General features: G+C 47.3%; 1 protein-coding gene across 1 annotated transcript; it reads right to left on the bottom strand.

The window, feature by feature from the left end:
* Positions 1 to 3,942: 3,942 nt before the first annotated feature.
* Positions 3,943 to 17,208, bottom strand: TBX3 (T-box transcription factor 3). The gene is made up of 7 exons (XM_030583292.1): positions 15,702 to 17,208; positions 13,731 to 13,998; positions 12,530 to 12,676; positions 10,357 to 10,433; positions 8,944 to 9,101; positions 7,081 to 7,751; positions 3,943 to 6,014 (listed from the first exon to the last, which is right to left on the bottom strand). Exons 1-7 carry the CDS (start codon positions 16,094 to 16,096, stop codon positions 5,571 to 5,573), a joined length of 2,160 nt encoding a protein of 719 aa, XP_030439152.1. The 5' UTR covers positions 16,097 to 17,208; the 3' UTR covers positions 3,943 to 5,570.
* Between the last annotated feature and the right edge of the window lie 2,595 nt (positions 17,209 to 19,803).

The raw sequence follows: 19,803 nt of genomic DNA, 5'->3' as shown, positions 1-19,803 counted from the left end.
GAGGAGGTGGAAGAGGGACAGACTGCATTTGGTCGCTGCTTTTTAAGACATTTAAGAACAATCGGTAATGAAGGAAACGTTTTCCTTCCTTGCACAGAATATGGAGCTCCCTTTGATCCCCTCAGGCGACATGTATCCTGTTTTATTCTGATCGTTCAAGGGGACAAATGAACAAATGAAATTACGGCTGAAGATTCCATTTCTGGCAGGAAAAAGCCAGTATTAGCATGGGGCGCGGGGGGCGGGGTATCTATGCGTTTTTAAAAAGCGACCGAGGGGCGCCAGGACATAGAATATCAGCTGGTGGGTTTGAAGCCGTTGCCTGTTACTGGAAGCTGCAAAGGTCAACAACACAACTAGTTGCACAAGCTGGCACAGAGCGTGGTCTCTAAGCAGGAGGGACCCGCTCCACTGAAGGGGCGTGGGGGGAGGAGGGTTTTAATAGGATCTGTAGGGGAAAAAACCGCTTGGGTGTAATAAATTGTCACTTGTAATTGATAAATAATTAACTATTGTTATCTTGTGGGCTGAACCGACCGGGCAGGGACCGGAAGAACAGCGCGTGCAACTTCAAGACAAAAAGAGAGAGAGAGAGAGAGAGGACTGGCTGACGCGTGTGCTGCTTGGTGGAAAAACCAGAACAGCTGGTGTCGCCTGCGGCAGAACAACGTAAGGGGTGTGAATTCAAGGGGGACATGACCGCTCACTTTCCTTTCTTGGGGGTAGGGGGAAAAAGAAAGAAAGAAAAGAAAGAAAGAATCACGTGGTGGAGGAGTGTAGGGCAGGTGATCTTCTGGCGCTCTCTGGTTCACCAAGCCCTTTAATTCTGACCCTCTCTAGAACGAGCATGACAAATTGTTCACCGGGAGAAAAACCCGAGTGACGCTGTCAGAGCAGGCTGCTGATTTTCAAAGCCGCTCTGGCTGGAAATCGCTAGCAGTTGCGTCTCTGCTGCGCACTGGGTGGTTTACTCCTTATTGCGCGCGCAACTCCTTGAGGTTCCTCTTCGCGTCACGCGTGGGCTGGGAGGCAGACCCATGGCCGCCTTTCCCATCGGCTTTGCACTCCATCAAGCAAAGCTCGCACTGAATACGACGGGGAGAGCAGTCCCCGGTAGGCGTTCAAATCACTTCACCGTTCCGTGCCTCGGGTTCAGAGACCCAGTTCCACACGACTCGGTACACAGGCTGCTGCGTCTAGCTCCCTGCAATTTAGCTGCGGGTTTCCTGGCCCGAGAAGGAAACGAACCCCCGGTTAGCCAAAGCCTGATGGCTTCCTCAAAGTCAGATGAGCTCCTGCTCTCTCCTATCGCCTTGCGATCACATAGGTGGCGCTGCTCCCCTAGCGCCAGGCAGAGCTCCTGCACAAGCCGGCAATCCCATAAAACCATTGGGGATAACAGCCCAGGCGCCAGGTGAGTAATAGACAGGATAATCCAGAAAGATTGCGCGCCGTTTACCTCTATCCACAAGCGCCACAATGGTTACTCATTAACGTTACTAATATACAAATAAGATACACAGGAGATAAAGCCATTTGCAAGTCAGAATTACACCTGGGGTGCATAACTCTTCCCTGGTGGGGCCTGGGTCGTAGCTTGCCCGAATAGGAAGACAGCGAACAGGCAAGGGAAAATTACCCTTGTTTCTGAGCTCCAGGTGTGAGGTTTGAAGATTCCCTCCACCCACTCCCCCCGCCCCAGCGTTCATGGGGCCACCAGAGGGACCCAGCCATTTTGTTAAGGGCTAGTTAGATAGCTCAGGTCCATTGAGACGTTTGGGGCGATCTGCTAATCAATGAGCCCAGAGGCAGCGGGGAAGGGATCGGACAAGAACAACTGCTTTCCACCAGACATCCAACAGCGAGGCTCACTCTTCGCCCCAAACCCTGTTCCTGAAAACACGTCTCACGTTCCCAGTGCAAGCAGGCAGCACAAAACGAAGCAACAAAAATCCACGAGCCCCAAAGTAAAATTACTCTTACACCGCTTCTGTGGTAGGGATCACTCAAAGTTCCTTTACACGCATCTCCTGTCGCCCTCCTCGGCATAAGCGAGACGTTCACACGTGGCGTAAAGGATGTTTTTTTCCAATACACTTTTTATGCATCAATTATTGCACACGTCAGGAGCAGCTCGTTAATGGCCCGGAACATCTAGCTCCAATGGTGAGAGACGCTGCTTTAGGTTTCTTCAGCAGTAGCTGTGCGGATAACATACAGCTTCTGGGTCTCTAACCATTCCCAGCCAACGGCCTTTCTTCGCAGAAATATTTGGGCCGAAACTGACGCCTTTCGAGCGGGGGGTTATGATTTAGAGTCCAGCTAAGTGGTGCATCATTGAACTGACATTTCTTACTAGTCCTCACGACGGGCTTGCAAGAGACCCAAAGGAAAAAAAGCGCTCGCTCCTGTCCCTTAATAACGTCCGTGGGTGCCGATTGGGCCATCAAAATTTAACAAGCTCTTCCTCCCCACTCCCAAATACCAGAAAACACCCTCCAGTAAATGATCAACTGGAGACAGCTCTGCGAGGAATTTGTGTGTGTAAGTGCAATATGTATGTGAAAGCAGTGCGTGTGCACGTTTGCAGTGTGTGGATGTGTGTGCAGCATGTAGGGTGTCTACACAACGCTTGTGCAGTGTGTACTTCTTTTAATGGCTTTGTGTCTGCATACAGCTATGCGTGTTACTGTTCCTAAAACTCCGGCCAAGTTTCTTTCCTCTACTAAGTGCAGGGGAAAGTATAGAAAAGTCAACAGTTGGACTTTTTAACATTTTGATGTCTTTCCTGTGCTATAAAGAAGCAAAAATGTTTTATTGGTGTTCAATTTTAAGATGAAATGTCCCTTTTCTCTCCAAAACTCTCCATGAACCGAAGATCGGATCAAATGAACCCCAAAGCGGGACTACCCCCTTTCTTTTGCATGACATTTTCAGCAACAGTTCTCCTTAAGGGAAGCGTCTAAGTGCCCACTGCGAAGGGATTTTAATAGGGCTGTAGAAGATTGCTCTGTGTATATCCACTTTCACCAATTGGACCTCTGTTTATCTACAAACCACTCAATTCAGAGGCCTTGCAGGGCGGAGGAGGGAGAATAAAACAGGATACAGCCTGGAAATGGATCCTTATAATATTTATTACTGGCTGGAGATGAATCACTTTCCAATATATGGGCCACTAACTGTTTAAAAAAATCTTTTTAACAAGGAAAAATATATATATACTGCTTGAGAATGTGATCAAGGAGTTGGCAAATGTACAAAGAGCTGCTGCCAATGTTCTTTATTTCTATTCTTATAACCTCCAAGGCCTGGTGGAGGTGGGTAACTAGAATCTAAATCCAATTATTAAATACCGAATTTGTGTTCCTGCTACAGCCGTTTTCTATGTCTTTAGTATTATTATTACAACCATAAAAACAGGACAAGTTGGAGGAAGAAAAATGTGTTTTCAGTGCAAATTTAGATTTATCCTCCTCCGAAAAACAGACAGAAGGAAATAAAATAGTAATACCACACCACACATTATAAGCACTTTACCTGCAAACTTTTGAGGAGGCCTTTGCATTAAATTTTAACAGATCTATTCTCTAATTCTTCACTTTTGCTTTACTAATTTATGATGGATAAAAGCAAAGCTGAGCCATTCTCATTAACTTTTCAAATGTCACTTAATATTTTTCCATTAAAAAACTTGACTGTGTTGCATATGAATCCACTTTTTAAAAAGAAAAAGAAGAAAAAAAAGCGTATTATTAAATAGCTTGGTTAAAAGTTGTATTTTCCCTGGAACATTGCAAGTTATTCTTCTCTTTACTGTTTGATTTAAACGAGATCCTTCTCAACTCATTTTACATGGAAGATCTTAGTTTTGATATAGAGCAAGACACAGAGACACAGAAAAGGCAATATTTTAAAAAACCCCTCTCTTCTCCCTCCAGTTCGAGTTTTAGGAACGTTTCTATTAAGGCATTTCACAAGAGGCCCAAAGACATTTCAATAAAAATTTATTGAAACTTCAGTGACTTCTAAAAGGGGGGGAGGAAATTACAGAAAATCCAAGAACTTCTAACACAAAGTATACCTTCATTTTCTTTTAACCAGCTCTGAGCACCTGACTTTCAAGCCATTAAAATATGCACCCACTCAAACAAAGACAACAATAAGCATAACAGTAGTAAAAATCCATTGTGATTTTGACACACCAAGGGAACTGGAAAATAATATATTTTAAAAAGTAAAGAAAAACCTAGATTCTTCATCTCTCTCTCTCTTTTCCCTTTCAAGTCACTGGAGAAGTGTGTTGTCATTTTATGATTTATTTATTTTTTGAAATTTTATACTGGGGGTAGCACTTTTAACACTGAAAAACAAGGGTTAACTGCTACAATGGCACATTTCTTTCATTCTTTTTTAAGTTCATTGATTTTTTTTCTTCTTTTTCTTTTGCATTCAGCTCTTTTGTAAAAAAAAAAATCAGTTAAGTGTTTGCATGGTGATGAACCAAAATAAAAGTGAACACTTATCATTGGGGTATAGATTTGGTTGGTTTGTTGGTTTTAGGTGTATTTTTAAGGGAAGTATGAACTGGAAAATGACTAAAACAAAACAGAAAAAAAAACCCAGCTGCAGTCATATTTACAGAGATATGTACACTGTCAATAAATTAAAGTTTAATTTTGAGTATTCATATTCCACTTATTTACAAGTTATCAAATAATTACATAAATATTTTGTTTTAATAATAGTGTCCACTTTTCTCTTCTTCTCATTATGTTTAAACCTTGTTATTGCATATACAGTAAAAGAGGGAAAGCTGTAGTAAACCTACAATCAAGCTACAGAGGTTTTTAGATAATTTTTTCCCCCTTTCCAGCTCCAATTTTTATTTTTGTTGCTACAAAGGGGAAAGGTGGGAAAAAAGGGGTAAGGATCATATTTTTTATTTGTGTTTTTTTTTTAATTTTATCCCTGGGATTTTTAACAAGCATCCAAAAATAAAACACCCCCTCCCCACCCCCAAAGCGGACTACTATGGAACATGCAAAAAGCCATAAGGTGGCTTTGAGACATCACAAGAATATGTCAAAAGACACGGCTTCCCTTAATACAGACTAACAAGAGCTACATTTGATAACCCAGCCCCCCCAAAAGAACAATATTGAAAGAACTGATATGCAAGTTACTTACACCTTTTTTAGAAAAAAAAATCACTTGTCTTACTTTATTTTGAATCCATATGTTTGTTTGCTTGCTTTACACATTGAAGAAATCACCACCACCCACACAACCCCCTCTCTGGCCCACATGTCATTGCTGTGATCAGCATGAGCTTTGATAGCAGCTTTCAAACCAGCTCTTCCACCTCCAGGCCCCCACCCCTTCTCCTTCGCCCATTTCCAGATACGTTTTGCTGATAAGCCAGCGCGGTCCGCAGAAAGCTTCCTTCAAACAAAGTGCACTGCCAGAGTGATTTGAAATGAGACAACAGAGGGGACCCCCCGTGTCAACCCACTCCCCCCCTCTCCCGCCCCTGGAGCGGAAGGGGGTGCAGTGGCGAGGGGACAACACTAAGGAGACCCACTCCTGGATCTGTCTTGCTTGGATTCAAGTCCACTCACTAGGCGCTGGATGTTCTGCAGTTCGCTGGTCGCTTCCTTCTCAGAACAGAGTTTGGGCGACAGGGACACGGATCCCGAGGAGAGGGTGGAGGACCTGCTGTTGAGTTCCGAGCCAGAGTCCAAGGCTACTGAAGCGGGGCTAGCTGCCAGGTTGCTCGATTTGCCCTCCCCGGTGCTGCTGGCCCCAGTGGGCAGGGCGGTGGTCAGCAGGCTGCTGCTGTCCGGCAGGGGCACGGGGATGGAGTAGGGGCTGTACCTCAGTCGAGGGCGGACCGCGCTGAGGAAAGGGTGCCGGTGCACGGAGCTGCTGGCTGCGGAGGAGGCGGCGGCTGCAGCTGCCATGTAGGTGTACGGGTATGGAAAGAGGCTTCCGAAGGGAGACATGGCCAGGCCCTGCGAAAAGAAAAACAAGAAGCAAAGGTGGGGGGGGGGTGTCAGTGGTTTTTCACCCTGGGTCCACGTTCCCATGCAGCCCAGAGAGCCGGAGAGAAAACACACCGCTCCCTCGGCTCGCCACAAATCATCCCCCTTGGCTGGGGAGCTTTGGGGTCTGTTTTATGGAACAGGAGACACACACACAGGCCTGCATGTCAAAGGCAGAGCCGCTGGGAGTGTGAGAATTTACACCCAGAGCAGATCAAGGCAAGGCAGGGCACAGCCAGGCCACCGTTTGCAAGTCCCAAAGTGGAGTCACTTCAATTCATTTGGAAACACCTCCCAGGCTTTCCACAATAGGTGCTGATCACCCATTCAAACCACTGGGCCCGAGGCCGCTGAAAATCAGGCTATTTACACAGGAATGCGAGTGCTGAAGTTTAGGCACCCAAAGTTTGAGAACTGTGGGCCTGTAGATACGAGAGAGACCATGGTCCCTAATGGAAATTAGTGGAGATCCCCCCCCTTTTTTTTTCTACCCAACCTTTTCTTTATTTCACTTTTAAGAGCCCTACAGTCTCTCTCATCGCTGACTGATGAATTTCAAGTAGCACCGATTCCCCACCCTTCAGATCACCAAATTCACTGTGCATCAAACTCGAGATGAGTAAGGATTACTTGAAGTAAGGAAGTCACAGCGCTAGGAAGGGAACCAGCTCTAGATCGAACACACTGTACACAAGTTTCCCAGGGGGAAATAAAAATGAAAGACTGAAAAAAAAGAAAATCAAAGATCCACCTTCCTCCCAATTGTCTATCCTAGGTTAATTTTTATAAAACCTGGTGCATTTAACCCGTTGCAATTTTGTAAAACCGCTCCCTACCGGGGTGGGGGGGGGGCGGGGGTTCTGACTCTGTTCTTAGTTGCCAAGGTGTAAATCAGAAGTCAGAACCCAGTGTAAACGAAAGGCGTCTCAGACCCCTTGGGCAGAGGAGGCATCGCAGCCGGGTTGGAGGGAAAGGAATCCCAGCTCAGCAGCACCCTGTGAGTGCAAGGATTAGGAAGGGCAGGCCTGGCGGGTACCTGAGAGGCCAGGACGTGCTGCTGGAGATGAAACGGTAGTGCAGCTGCCGACGCCCCAGAAAGTCCTTGAGCCGCTGCTGTGGCCATGACAGTGCTTTCCAGTCCGCTGACCCCGGCCGATGCCCCTGACACGGTGGCCAGCAAGGGGCCCATGCCGGCGGCCATGCTGGAGAAGGCTCCCCCCATGGCGAACTGGCTAGGGTGCAGGAGGAGCGGGTGCCCGTTGCCCAGGGGGTTGAAGAACTGCTGGCCCGCCAAGCCGTGGGGGAAGCCGAGGTTCTGCAGGGGGCCCTGGCTCAGATGCGCCGGGCTGTCAGTCTGAACCGTAAGCGGGGCGAAGGGCTCCTTGCTCAGCAGCCGGGACTCATCCACCTTCGGGGCGTCCCTGAGTGGGCTTTTGAGTTCCTCGCTGCCCAGGCATCTGGTGCTGGAAGAAATGGTGGCTGGGCTGTGCCTGGAGTCAGGGGGGGCTTTCTCAGTCCGGCTGGTGCCTTCCCTGCTCTTGCTGGCCGCCGCGTCGGGGGAGAAGAAGGGCGCTTTGGTCGGGCTGCCACCCTTCTCCCGGGGCTCTTCCGCCGCCGCCGTGGTGGTGCTGATCTTGCCGGAGTCACTGGACAGCTGCTGCTCATCTTTGCTCTCGGCGTCGCTCTCCGCTTCGCTGGGGCACAGGTCTGAAAGGCAAAGCAGCAGGCGCTATTGCATAATCCTGGCCCTGGCTGCAGAGCCATGCGCCCTGGCAGACAGCACCTCTCTGGGGTCTCCTCTGTCCTAGGGTTGGAGAAATATTCCGTGCAAGCCTGAACTCAAACCATAGCGAATCCTTCCACTCCAATCAGCAGAGGAACCTCATACACGTGTGTATGGCAAACTACCCCAAACCGAACGTGCCTCGGCCAGTCAATTAAACCGGGGTAAATCCGAATTAGCTGCCACATAAATCTGTACTGGAACTCGGAGCAGGTCGTGGCGCGCATTGTGTGTGTATACCAAGCAAAATCCTCGTTTTCCTATTCAAATGTAATTAAACAGGGGCTTTTAAAAATAACATTATGGGATTTTGGTTGGTTTCTAAATTACTTTCTGCAGCTTTCAGACTCTTTTTTTCCTCCTGTTTAAAGACAGGAAACCCGCTGCAGGCTTTGAACAAACTCTTTCCCTCCTATCCCCAACCCCCACCCCTCCTGGCCCTGCATCAGATTCCTGGGTATTTTATCTCCTAACCTAAGTGCAACCTCCAGGTGTTAAGATCGAGTCTGTTTTTCAGATCCTCCCACCTCCACCTCTGCACGACTTTAAACCACAGAATAAATAAAATAAAATTGGGGAGGGGAGAGAATTGAAAAAGAAATCCAATGTCTTGGCCGACAAAACAGAAAGTCCAAGGAAGATTTCAACAGCACCGCCAAGAAAAGGGGAGGAACAATAAATCCACCGTGATTTTTCTGCAAGAAAGTAGGATTTTATAAAAGGGGGCCGGGGAAGGAGCCTGCCTTTAATAACAGATTGAAACATGAATATTAATGGCCTGGCTCCAGTTCTGAACTTTTGCCCCGTGGTCTGCCTTTGCTCCCTTGACTCGGGGCTGGCTTCTTTCTGAACCACAGGGAGGGGGAAGGAAAAAAAAAGAGAGAGAGAGATTCAGCGCACAGCAGCAGAAAAAAAGCGAGGGAGGGTGGGGAAGAGAAGCAGGTCTGTATATCTAAAAAGCCTTTAGCGGATGCATGTTCAAAATCATCTGCTTCTCTGTAGCCAGAAGTTTGGCCAGGAGCGAAACTTCTCCTTCACGTCAAAAGGGAAAAAACACACCCAGAGACTGTCTCCGGCGTAGGGATCTCGAAGGTGCGTGCGGGGACCGAGCCTCACCTTTCAGATTGGATGTGCCCACAGCAGACACGGCGGGGGACGAGGACTGAGCGAAGCACTTAAAGGCGGTCTGCTCGCTGGAGGATTCATCGGAGGTGGCGTTCTCCTTTTTCTGCCTCTCGTCATAAGCTCTCATGGACTGCAAGGTCAGCTGCTTTCTGCGGGAACAACGAGGGGGCAGAACCTCTTCAGAGGGCTTCTTCGCTCACCCAGCACTTCAGTTGACCTGATAACTAGCCCAGCTACCCGGCTGCACCCACCACCCCCTTCTGGCTGCGCAGCGGGATGGGGGCCGCGGAATCTTTGCATGAATAATGACTTTGTACATTTCAGTGTGTTTGGTGGGGATCGGGTCACATTTATTACGGATCAGGGCTCATGGAAGGAATACATTTTCTGCAAGCAGGATTTAAACGCTCCGGATCGTCTGCTAATGAGAAGAGATTCTTGAAAGCGGTTAGCATCAGTACTTAGCGAGGGCAGAGTATTAAATAAATGAGAAGGAAAAAAATAATTCCCAAGCGATTAGCTTTTAAAATGTCAGGATGTTCCTGAGATCTCAGGCAACTTAATGGTTGCTAAGATTGCTAGGAAGTGGTTATTTTGCTAGGTACTTTATGTAATCTTTTCACCAACAATTAACCCGGAGTGAAATCTATTTATATTTAGAGAGAAATTAGAAATAATTTCCGTCTTGTGGCTTCACCGTGGGTTTTGTTTTCACACTCTGCTGGGGGGGCGGGAGGGAAGGTTAAAGAACCAATATTTTTCATCTTGAAAATGGATCGGAAATTGATAAAATACCACCTTCCCCGTTAAATAAAAAGCTTCTCTGCTAGGGCATTAAAACAAGCCTGTTGCCAGAATAAAAATGCTGTGTGTGCTTCTATATAAAATTCGAACTACTCCTACTTTATAGAAATTTAAAAAAAAAGTCCTGGACAATTTTATAATCAAGGTGCCATCTTTATAAAAGAGATGTATTATATTTTCTCTTCAGTATAGAAAGGGGGTTTTAACACCCCTACGAAGATACCAATGTACACTATGGCATGTATTTATTCCTGGGCTCTCAAATCTATACTTCATTCCTCCTATTTTTTAAAGCCAGCTGCAAACACATGCTTTAATACCCTTCTCTTTTAGAGAGATTTCTATCCCTGGCCGCATGTCATTTTCTTAAGATACCAATTCCACGTCTCATATCAATCCAATGCAGGGCAGTGCAGAAAAAGGTAAAAACACAATCGAATCACCCTCAGTCTGTTTTGCTTTATGAAACAAACTCTCCTCAATCAATTTGGCGGGGGGAAGGGACTAGTTTGGAGCAAGCTGGAAGTTATCTTGACCTCTGGACATGTTCTAAAGTTGGCCAGATGGAAAGAACAGGACAGGACAACTTTTCAGACTTACCTTTTCTCCCTCCTCCCATTCCCGGTGTCGCGAAAACCTTTGGCAAAGGGGTTGTTGTCAATTTTTAATTGGGTTATCTAAAGAAAGAAGAAAGGTGGGGAGAGGCCACAAAGTAAGCCGCCTGTATTTTCAAAAATCTCCTCCCTCCCCTGCAATCCATACTGCGGGATGTTTCCTCTTCAAGAGACAGCGCATATATCAATACGCGGAGGGGCAAAGATTTTTGCGTTGGCAGGGGCAAGCGGATTACTTGGTGGATCTACACGTTTGAATACTCTGACTTTGCACAGCTCTAAAGACACGTTTGTCTCCTCAGTTACATGGACTGGCTTAGTCGCACAGAAAGTCTTGCTACTGAAAATGCCCAGGGTTGCTAATACCGCGCTGGAAGGAATGTAACTAAGGGCACTGCGATCCATTAAAGTTATGCCTCAGTTTAAACTCTTTAAATGCTACAATTTAAACCGCAAACGAATCAGAGCCACCCCCTTGCTATATAATAAAGTACTTTATATAGTTAGATTGCACAGCGTGTGTTGGAGGGGGAGGCGAATATAGAGCTGGTTTTATTGAAAACGCCTTGTAATGCATCAAGATTTTTTAGATTAAAAAGCACCGGGTTACTCTTGAAAACATTTGTTTTCGCTTATCCGCTTTACATTTTTAAAGCCTCTTTAAAGAATCGGTGGGGCCCGGGAGATCTTAAAGAGACATTGGGTAGATGTAAGCCTCCCTGCAAGTTTGCGGAGTTCCTGTAAATACGAGGCGCGGAGTTTACACTAGAAAAATGCACCAAGGTTTCATTTACAAAATCGGGGGAGCTGACAGGGTAAGAGGGAAGAGTATTTTATTTATTTATTGCAAACTCAACAACCTCCGCTTAGAGAGCAAAGCAGCTCCCTAAAACATAACTTATGCCTTCTGTTTGGATTCCCTGAACTCTGCGTGGTATCTCCTCGGTCCATAAAGTTAAACCCAGCACCCACCGATCGCACGAAACTAACAAAGGCCTGGCTAGGTGAGTCGTGGAATGTGGGTTCTGACCTCTCGGGCAGGATCGCCAAGATAGAGCAGGAGGCGAGGGGCACTTTGCTTCCATTACAATAGGCTTTACACACAATTTCATGGCAATGAGACAAGTACATTGAGTTCTATTCTGCAAAGAAGTCAGGCTCCTCTGACGGCTTCAAGCGAGCACCATTGCTAGCAAGTCCCAGTGCAAAATCCAGCCTCATCTCGTCTGCATACATTTCCCTTCAATTTCTTTATACACAAACACACACAAGCACGCTTGCAGACCCAGTGTAAACTACCCTCCTCCCCCCCAAATGACAAATAGCTCTTTAAAATAGACTCATTAGGGGGTGAGGAATCTTCCCTCCAACTTTTAAATACAAGGGGCATACAAGGATTTACATATCTCAAAATTCCAGCAACTCTGCCAGGTGCTTTAAATCCAGCACTTTTTAGTTTAACGAAAGAAATATAACGTGTGTGTGTGTGGGGGGGGGGGAAACAGGAATAAAACCCGCCAGTTTTGATTCTTTGGTTCCCGAGCCCTGTCTCCGTTGTCCTAAATTCAGCAATCACCAATTTGCCACACACAACTCCGATCCACTGGCAGACTGGAAAAGTCTGGAGAAGTCTGGCGCGCTACAACTTTGTCCACATTGGCTCGTCCAGCCCTTACTGCTAAACTCTGCTAGAGAGCCTCTCTGATCGGAACCTACCCTCCCTTCCCCCCTCCCGAATCAATAACAACAGTAATAAAAGCACTGCAGGACAGAACTAATAATAGGAAGCAAAGGTGCTTTCCAGCCTTATCCCCAGTGTTGTGAAAGGAGGTGAACTGGTACAAAGGCCAAACGCAATGTAAACGCCCTGGCCTGTCTTTCTAAACACCGATCGGATTGAAAGTCACCCCCCCCACACACACACACACACCCTCTTACTCGTATTTAATCCACTCCGAAAACACCGATACTTTCCCTCACGGGCACACTCAGCGTAGACCCTTCCGTTTGAAATCACAGCTCCAAGGAAAATTGGACACGCGATGTTAGGAGCCTGGTTTGCACTGCAGACTTCCTGATTTTCCGAGCAACAACGCACCAGAAAAGCTTTCTTTTAAAAGCCAAAGCACGTCAAAGGAATCCCTCCCGACCCGCCTTACCTTATCGTTCTGGTATGCGGTCACGGCGATGAATTCAGTCTCGGGGAATACATAGGTTCGGAACGTGCTGTATGGCAGCTTGAGTATGTCGTTGGCCCGGACAATATGGAACCTCGGTTGGTATTTGTGCATGGAGTTTAAAATTGTCTGCAATCGCGGGGGGGATACAAAAACAACAGCACCCGGACTTACAAGGGGGATCGGTTGTGAGGATGAATGTGTTCCCGCTCCACTCCCAACGCACACCTTGCTGTCCCCACACGTTGACAGCTACGCTTCTTGGTTTTCAATTAAAATATCTCTCTCTACGCGTTTTGAAATCGACCAGCATTTTGGCAGCAGATGGGGGAGGGGGAGAATCGTTTGCGATAAGGACAACATGTATTTTAATTTAAAAAAACAATCCAGGGCCTTAGTTGTAACTGATTGGCGGTCCCAACCCACTTAAGGCCTTCTGCGAAGAGCAAAAATTTATCATCTAATCAAATCACAGCCAGCAAATGCAATCTTCACAGCATTAGAGATTCTCCAACTCCCTGCTCCGCTGCAGGCTTCCCAAGGAGAGAGAGAGAGAGGATCATTTAACTTCTTTTAGCACTTATCAGCCTGTTTGTTTGATTTAATTATTAAGTTAGCTTTATCACTGCACACCCAGTAAATGTAATGGAGTGGGGAGAAATGAATGGGCCCCTTGACCTCTCATTTTTGTGTCTGTTTATTTTCTCTCTGACTTGCATTATAACATCTTGATTCATATGTATTTAAATGTTTGCATTCCCGGGCACTGAAACCCTTTATACACATCCTCATATAATTTCCCCACAGTAAAACTGCGATCATCACTATTTTAAAGCCAAAGTTGGCTCCAATGAGCTTCTAGATGTATCAAGATTGAAATTAGTATATTCATCAAAAGGAAAATAAATACGTTACATTATAAGCTGGACAAGTGGGTATTACAGAGGAGGGTTATTTTTTTAAAATTATTATTTCCACAAATCTATTCTTTATCGAGTTAAAATCAATGCAAAAGCTGCTTCTTTCTTTTTATTCTTTTTTTCCTCTTTGAACCCCCCTCCTGCAATATTCCAGATCTGTTCGATTATATAGGTTGGTTCTGTTGCAAATTGTATTATGGGGGGATGGGAGGGGAGGAATGAAAGAAAAAGTGAGAGAAGAACCCAAAGGAAAAGGAACTTACAAATCCATGCTTGTCAGAAATATTGTTAGTCAGTTTAAGTTTGTGGAAAGTGACGACTTTGGACATCCATTGTTCTCCTGTAGCCGGACTGTCCGGGTGGATGTACATTCTCTTTGGCATTTCAGGGTCAGCTTTGCCTGCTACCATCCACCGGGAATTATGGAACTTATATCTACAATCATCAGCCGCCACAATATCCATCAATAAAATGTACTTGGCCTTTTTATCCAGCCCAGTGCATCTCACTTTAAATGGAGGAAACATTCTCCTAGGGATATAGAGAGGAACAGGCAGACAGAAAAAAGACAAGATAAAAAAAAAACCATACACACAAAAAAAAAACCTCCCCCCCCCCCCCATAACCGCCTATATCCCGGTGCCACTTCAACCAGTAATTTCATGTCTCAATAGCAAAAGTCTCTGAAATCAACACGATTTACCACCACCAGCCCCGAAAGTGTGTTTTTTTCCCCAATCGCTTAGAGGTTTCAAGAGAAAATTCTTCCTCCAAAAAGCATGTGCTGTGAGGATGGGTATATTTCCCTACCATCGCCACAAATTCCCCGCCCTCCACTTCCAGACTTCAAAGCCTGACATAGCATTTGGATCTTCCAGCGATTTGTGTTTGTTTGATTTTATTTCCGAGTGCTGCACAAAGGAACACTGGGAGCCATTGGTTAATGTGTAAATGTTCTGCGTTTTTAGGAGTCATTCCATTAGCTGTGGGGGCGAAACAAGATTTCTGCTGGGGCCGGGAAAGAGCCACAATGTTGTACGTAAGTGTGAAATTCAGACTCCAGTAATGTCTCCATGCAGGAGAACATATCCGAGCAGGGCTCCTTGCAAACCACATTCCCCTATGCTCCTATGTCCAGTTCTAAACTGCAACAGGATACCACAAATTTGCTGTTTATTATACCGAGAGGTTGGCATTCAGCAATCTTCACTTAAAGGGAAACACATGACTTTGCAACAAATAAGTATCTAATACACTTCAATCTTTCATGCAAAAGTTTGGCCACAGAAAAAGGGGGGAGGCGGGAGGGCATATAGGGACAATTTTCTCCCGCTCTCAGTTCTTTTGTGGCTATACAATCTACAAGTCATGCAATAAAAAAAACCCTATATATTAAATCGTACTATTATACGCATTATAGGATTACTTCTCAGAAACGGTTCAAGAGTTATTTGTTCTTACAGATTACATATGAATTAGAAGTGTTTATAATAAAATACAGTTAAGTACGATTAATTGTGCATATCTGTATGTATATATATAATTCATATGCGTGTGTTAGTATACACATTATCATATAACATACGTACATTCATATTTAATGTCTGTGTGTGCATAGATAGATAGATAGATGATAGATAGATAGATAGACACACATCAATGTATATATTCTAGGATACTAAAATTGCTCGCAAAACCTTCTCTAGGACAGAAACCTATAACTGCAGTGTGTTTAAGATTATTTTTTTCTTTTTTTTATCAGTGTATGTATTTCCAAATACCATTAGTCAGCACAAATGTTTGCATAGATCACAGCAGAAACACAGATTCATAAGGAAGCAACTGAAAAAGCTAAGTAGTTTCATCTACCATTGCTCTATTTACTTCAAGAGCAGAATTATGCCCCCTTTCCTATTGATCAGGGACAACATGCAGTAAAGCAGAAATCAAGCCAGTTTAAATCCTAAGCAAAATTATTTTTTTCTCTTCTAGTATTCTACAAAGTTAACACTGAGCTGTGTTCTCACACGCAGACACACATATTCACAGACACAAAATCAACATCGACTATTGGTGATTCAGCAGCTGAATAGGGCCCTGCAGCTCAGTCACTTCAGCTGGCTGAAAGTTTGCATAATTCCAGATGAAACAAATTTTCTGGAGGAAGTCCTTGCCTTTCTTTGGCACTGCATTGTGGGGTGGAGGGAAAGAAAGAGCCAAACACACAGACCTACCTTCCTGATTTAGTGATCACCATTTCGGTGCCCCTTTTGTGGAATTGTTCCCAAAGTTCTTTGGCTTCCAGATGCACTTTGGGGTCATCTTCCACCTCTTCCTCTGGCTCCAGGGTTTTTAGAGGCCTCAGATGAGCTGCCGCCTGGTGACCCAGGGAAGAAAAGGGAATGCCAGTCTCAGCCGCCCCGACTAGTTGATCCATAATCGGCTTGGCCAGAGCCCCGGGAAGGGAGAGGGCAGCCGCCCCATTGGGAGGCAAAGCAAGCGCCGGGAAGAAAGGAGGTTGGTGTCCCAGTACTGCACCCATGGCAAAGTCCGGTGCCCGGTGAGGTAAAAAGGGATGATAAGCCATGCTTGTCCCAGGGATGACTGGCTCTCTCATCGGTCTACTCATCCACTCCCCCCGGACCTTCCTACTGCTGCAGGAGCCCTGGAGTGGTTTCTAACAGTACATCATGGGGGGAAAAAATCACCCCAAACAGGACGTGTGGGGGGGCGAGATCTATGGGCACAGAGTACATGAAACAGAAAAACTACACACTGCACGCGGCCCAGTCAGGAGACATAATCACTCAGGACAGCTTCTCCTTGTGGCGGCGGCCGATTAGTCTTAATGGTTTTTTTTCCCCGGGTGGAGGTTCTTGCGTTCAATTTCAAACGATGTAGAAGCAGCAGAAGAAAATCCAAGGATGTGGCTGCGGCGGACGGAGGTCTTCCCTGTGCACACTGAAGCTCCTGGAGCCTGCGCGTGTTTTATTTTCCTCTCCCTCGGTTGCAGGGTCGAAGCCGGGTTTTCTTTCTGTGGTTTATTTTCTTGTTGCGGTGGGGGGGGTCCCTTCCCTTCCTTGCACAGTTAGGCTGCAGAACAGAGCCTGGGAAGGGAAGGGGGGAGGACAGAAAAACAAACAAAACTCCCCACAAAACAGAGAGGGACCCCTGTCTGGATCACCCTCCTAGCAAGCAGCAGCTACAAAATTTGCAGTGAAATCTCGCTTCCGTTTCCCCCGCCCCCCTTCCCCGCAGAGCCTTCGGATGGAGCCCTGATTCCAATAAGGATCTCTTCTTCTTCTTCTCCTTTCTTTCCTTTCCCCTTCCCTTCTCTCTCTCTCTCCCTGCCTTTTTTATTCGGAATTACACCCCGGTCTCCGCTCCAACACACTCCAGCAGAGGGGAGAGAGCGCGAGCGACTTTCAGCTCCAAGAATTCCCTGTGAGCTCTGCTTCCCGTGCACCAGATTGTAGGGATGTGTTATGGGTCGCAGGGGAGCTGGAGCCTAGTTGATTGGCTCTTTGACGCTTTCGGACCAATTGTGTGGCTCCATAGGCGTGGTTTTGACAGGTCGGGTGGAGGGGGACAGAGCCGAGTTATAAAAAGAAGGTGTCGGAAACTGTAACGCTGCAGCAAAGCATCACTACTACTCCATGGCGTGTGAATATGTCAACATGATCAGAGGGGAGGGCGCAGCGAGCCACTGGGGAGAGAGAGAGAGAGAACCGCCTCTAGGTGGCTTCTCAGAGACGAAATCGCCCCCCCCCCCCCCGGGTCGAGCTGCTCCAGCCCTAGAGAAGGGGTAAGGGGAGGGCTGGAAGCTGCTCGCCTGTCCCTGGAACAGAGCAGGGCTCCGCAGCTCTCTCCCGTTGGCCAGATCTAGGGCTGGCGGGCGCTGGGCATTTTCATTTTCGATTTAGCAGCTGCCTAGCCCAGCGGGGTTTGCATTGCCTCGCCGGGAAGCCGCTAAGGGGCCGGGGGGTGGGGTTGGGGGCTTGGAGCCGAGCTAACTCTGCCCTGGGAGCGGCACCTTAGTTCTGCAATCCAGGAGGTGCGCGATTTGCGGCTGCTGAAAGGCCTTAATGACCCGGGTCTCTAGGGGCCTGCTGTGCCCAGGCCCTCGTTAGAGGGATAAGGTTCCCCAGGGCCTCCCATTTACACACGTTACTCTCCGCCCTGTGCTGGCTTCTACCTCGTACCCACTCTGGACTCGAGTCTACAGGACAGATACAGGGGTGACGATAGGCCAGGGACACATGCGGGGGAAGCTGACCGGTACCAGAGTCAGAGCCAGTGATGGACTGTTCTGCACGCGCTGTTCGGATCCAGTCTCATGCAGGGTGCGTTACAGACGCGTGCAATAGAGGCCATCGCTGGTTCATGTGTGTGGAAGGAACAGGAGGCTCCGCTTCTGGCATGAGGTCTGGGCTAACGCCACCTAGAAAGAGGCTCACGCTGAAGGCGACAGTGTCTCAGGCCTGGCTCTCGTTCTAAATCTGTGTATCCCTCTATGGCCAAGTCTTGCAGCTGGGGGAGGATATGGGACCCAGGGATCGCCTGTATCACATGCAGGCTCCAGCTCCCTGCTCTTTTCTTCACTCGAGTTTTATCTGCACAGGAATCGGGAGCTGATATATATTTTTCTTCTTCTTCTAAAGCAAACCGTGAAATCTTGCTCTCCGGCCTCTGATGTAGCTGGGTCCTTGCCCCACTGGCTTCTAGGAGAGACTGCGCGATGGGGGGGGGGGTAGTTTTGTTAAGCAGTGAATTGTGCTAGCAGTTCATGCTGGCGCCGAATGGGTTATTCATCAGACCAGCGCCTTCCCACCCCTCCTCCCCAGATGGGTGCGCAGGGAGAAAGGGAAGTCAGAGCTATTCTCCGGGGTCTTTGGGGAGTGGGAAGTTGGTGGGGGCTGGAGAGGGCGAGCCTTGAAATAAAGCACAACCAGGCCTTCCCTGGAGTACCCCAAACCCCTGCTGACTTCAATGGGTTGTTAAAGAATGCAGGATCGGGCCCCAGAGAACATACCTCTCCTGGGTCCTTCCACCCCTGCTGTAGGAAGATCAGAGCTGCGCTGGCTTTGCACTGGCAGTGTATGTTCCCTTGGGAAGGACAAGGCGTACATGCAAGTCATATCTTGCGGATGGGGCTCGTGTGAGAGAGAGACAGCAGAGAATATGTGGAGTTTGGAGTGCGTCTGTGGGGAGGGGGGATGGAGCTAGTGGGGGTGGGAAGGGGGAAATGAGCAGCCAGAGAAATCAGACAGATGTACAAGCTGGAGTGGAGAATGTCACATTTTTTGGAGGGCTCCCCCACACACACACACTCCGCTTAAAGAAAGGGAACTATACGCTGGGAGCAAACCAGAGAGCGAGAGCGAGCCGGCAGTGGCGTTGTGGCCTAAATGCATGTAGATAGCAGCGGAACATCTAAAGTGATTAGCTCTTCTAACGTTGCATTTTTGACGCACATGGTTAAGAGCGCTTGGCGCCAGCCTGGTGAAATCCCTGTAGTAACCAGCGTCTAGGATCACTTTGCATTCACCAAAATATCTCCCCTTCAGTCTCAGCGGGGGGAGAGGAGGGGGAGCAGGGACTAGGCCTTCAAAGGCGATAGGGGCGGGAGGCAGAGGGAAGACAGTCGCGTTTTTCGCAAACCCAAATGCTTGGACCCTCTAGTGATTCTATGGGCCAGCTAATCCCCTTGGTTATAGTTCCCAGCTAGTTGTGGCAGACAGAGAGAAAGCGATTGCAGCTCATTCCTCCGGCCCCTGCTAGAAATCCGCGATTCCGTGTCATTCATCCCCTCTCCTGGCCATCACAACCTGAACATCACAATGAGGATGAGGCTAATAAAATACTTAATAGAACAACCAAAATAAGCAAATCCTGCTCTGCAAAACTAGCGCATTAAAAGTTTCCAGAAATCCAGGAGCGCTTTAAAAGCAACCCCCATGAATGCTCCAGTGACCGAAAGGGTGTTTGCACGATGTTGTCTGGTTGTGTATCTGAAGGGTGTATATATACACATCTATCTGTGTGTACAGATATCTCTAGAGGGGGAGAGTGTATTTGTATATACACTTCCGTGTGTGCATGCAGAGAAATAAGCACATCCTACAGACACCCAAGGAATGATCCACACGTACACACCGGGGTTTGGGGGTGGGTTTTTAAAAGTTTCGGTGCAGAACTGCGTCCTTAGCCCCCTTGGAGTTACGTTGCCTATAAATCCACCACTCCTGCTAGGGAAACCAAACGTAGCGGCGGAAAGAAAGAAGTTCATTTATATTTTTCCACGCAGACCCTCCCTCTGCAAAATGCCCCCCACCC

Source organism: Gopherus evgoodei, chromosome 13, assembly GCF_007399415.2.
Source record: "Gopherus evgoodei ecotype Sinaloan lineage chromosome 13, rGopEvg1_v1.p, whole genome shotgun sequence".
Classification (NCBI taxonomy): domain Eukaryota; kingdom Metazoa; phylum Chordata; order Testudines; family Testudinidae; genus Gopherus; species Gopherus evgoodei.
The sequence above is the reverse complement of the archived record's forward strand: the minus strand, read 5'-3'. Positions and strand labels throughout refer to the sequence as shown.

Bases quoted from the DNA above. Each gene is read 5' to 3' on its own strand.
- TBX3 (XM_030583292.1), bottom strand. From the start codon at position 16,096: ATGAGTAGACCGATGAGAGAGCCAGTCATCCCTGGGACAAGCATGGCT. The intron at 12,677-13,730 runs GTAAGTTCCTTT...CCGCGATTGCAG, and splicing joins TTTCTGACAAGCATGGATTT to ACAATTTTAAACTCCATGCA. The intron at 7,752-8,943 runs GTGAGGCTCGGT...TTTGCCTTTCAG, and splicing joins GGGCACATCCAATCTGAAAG to ACCTGTGCCCCAGCGAAGCG.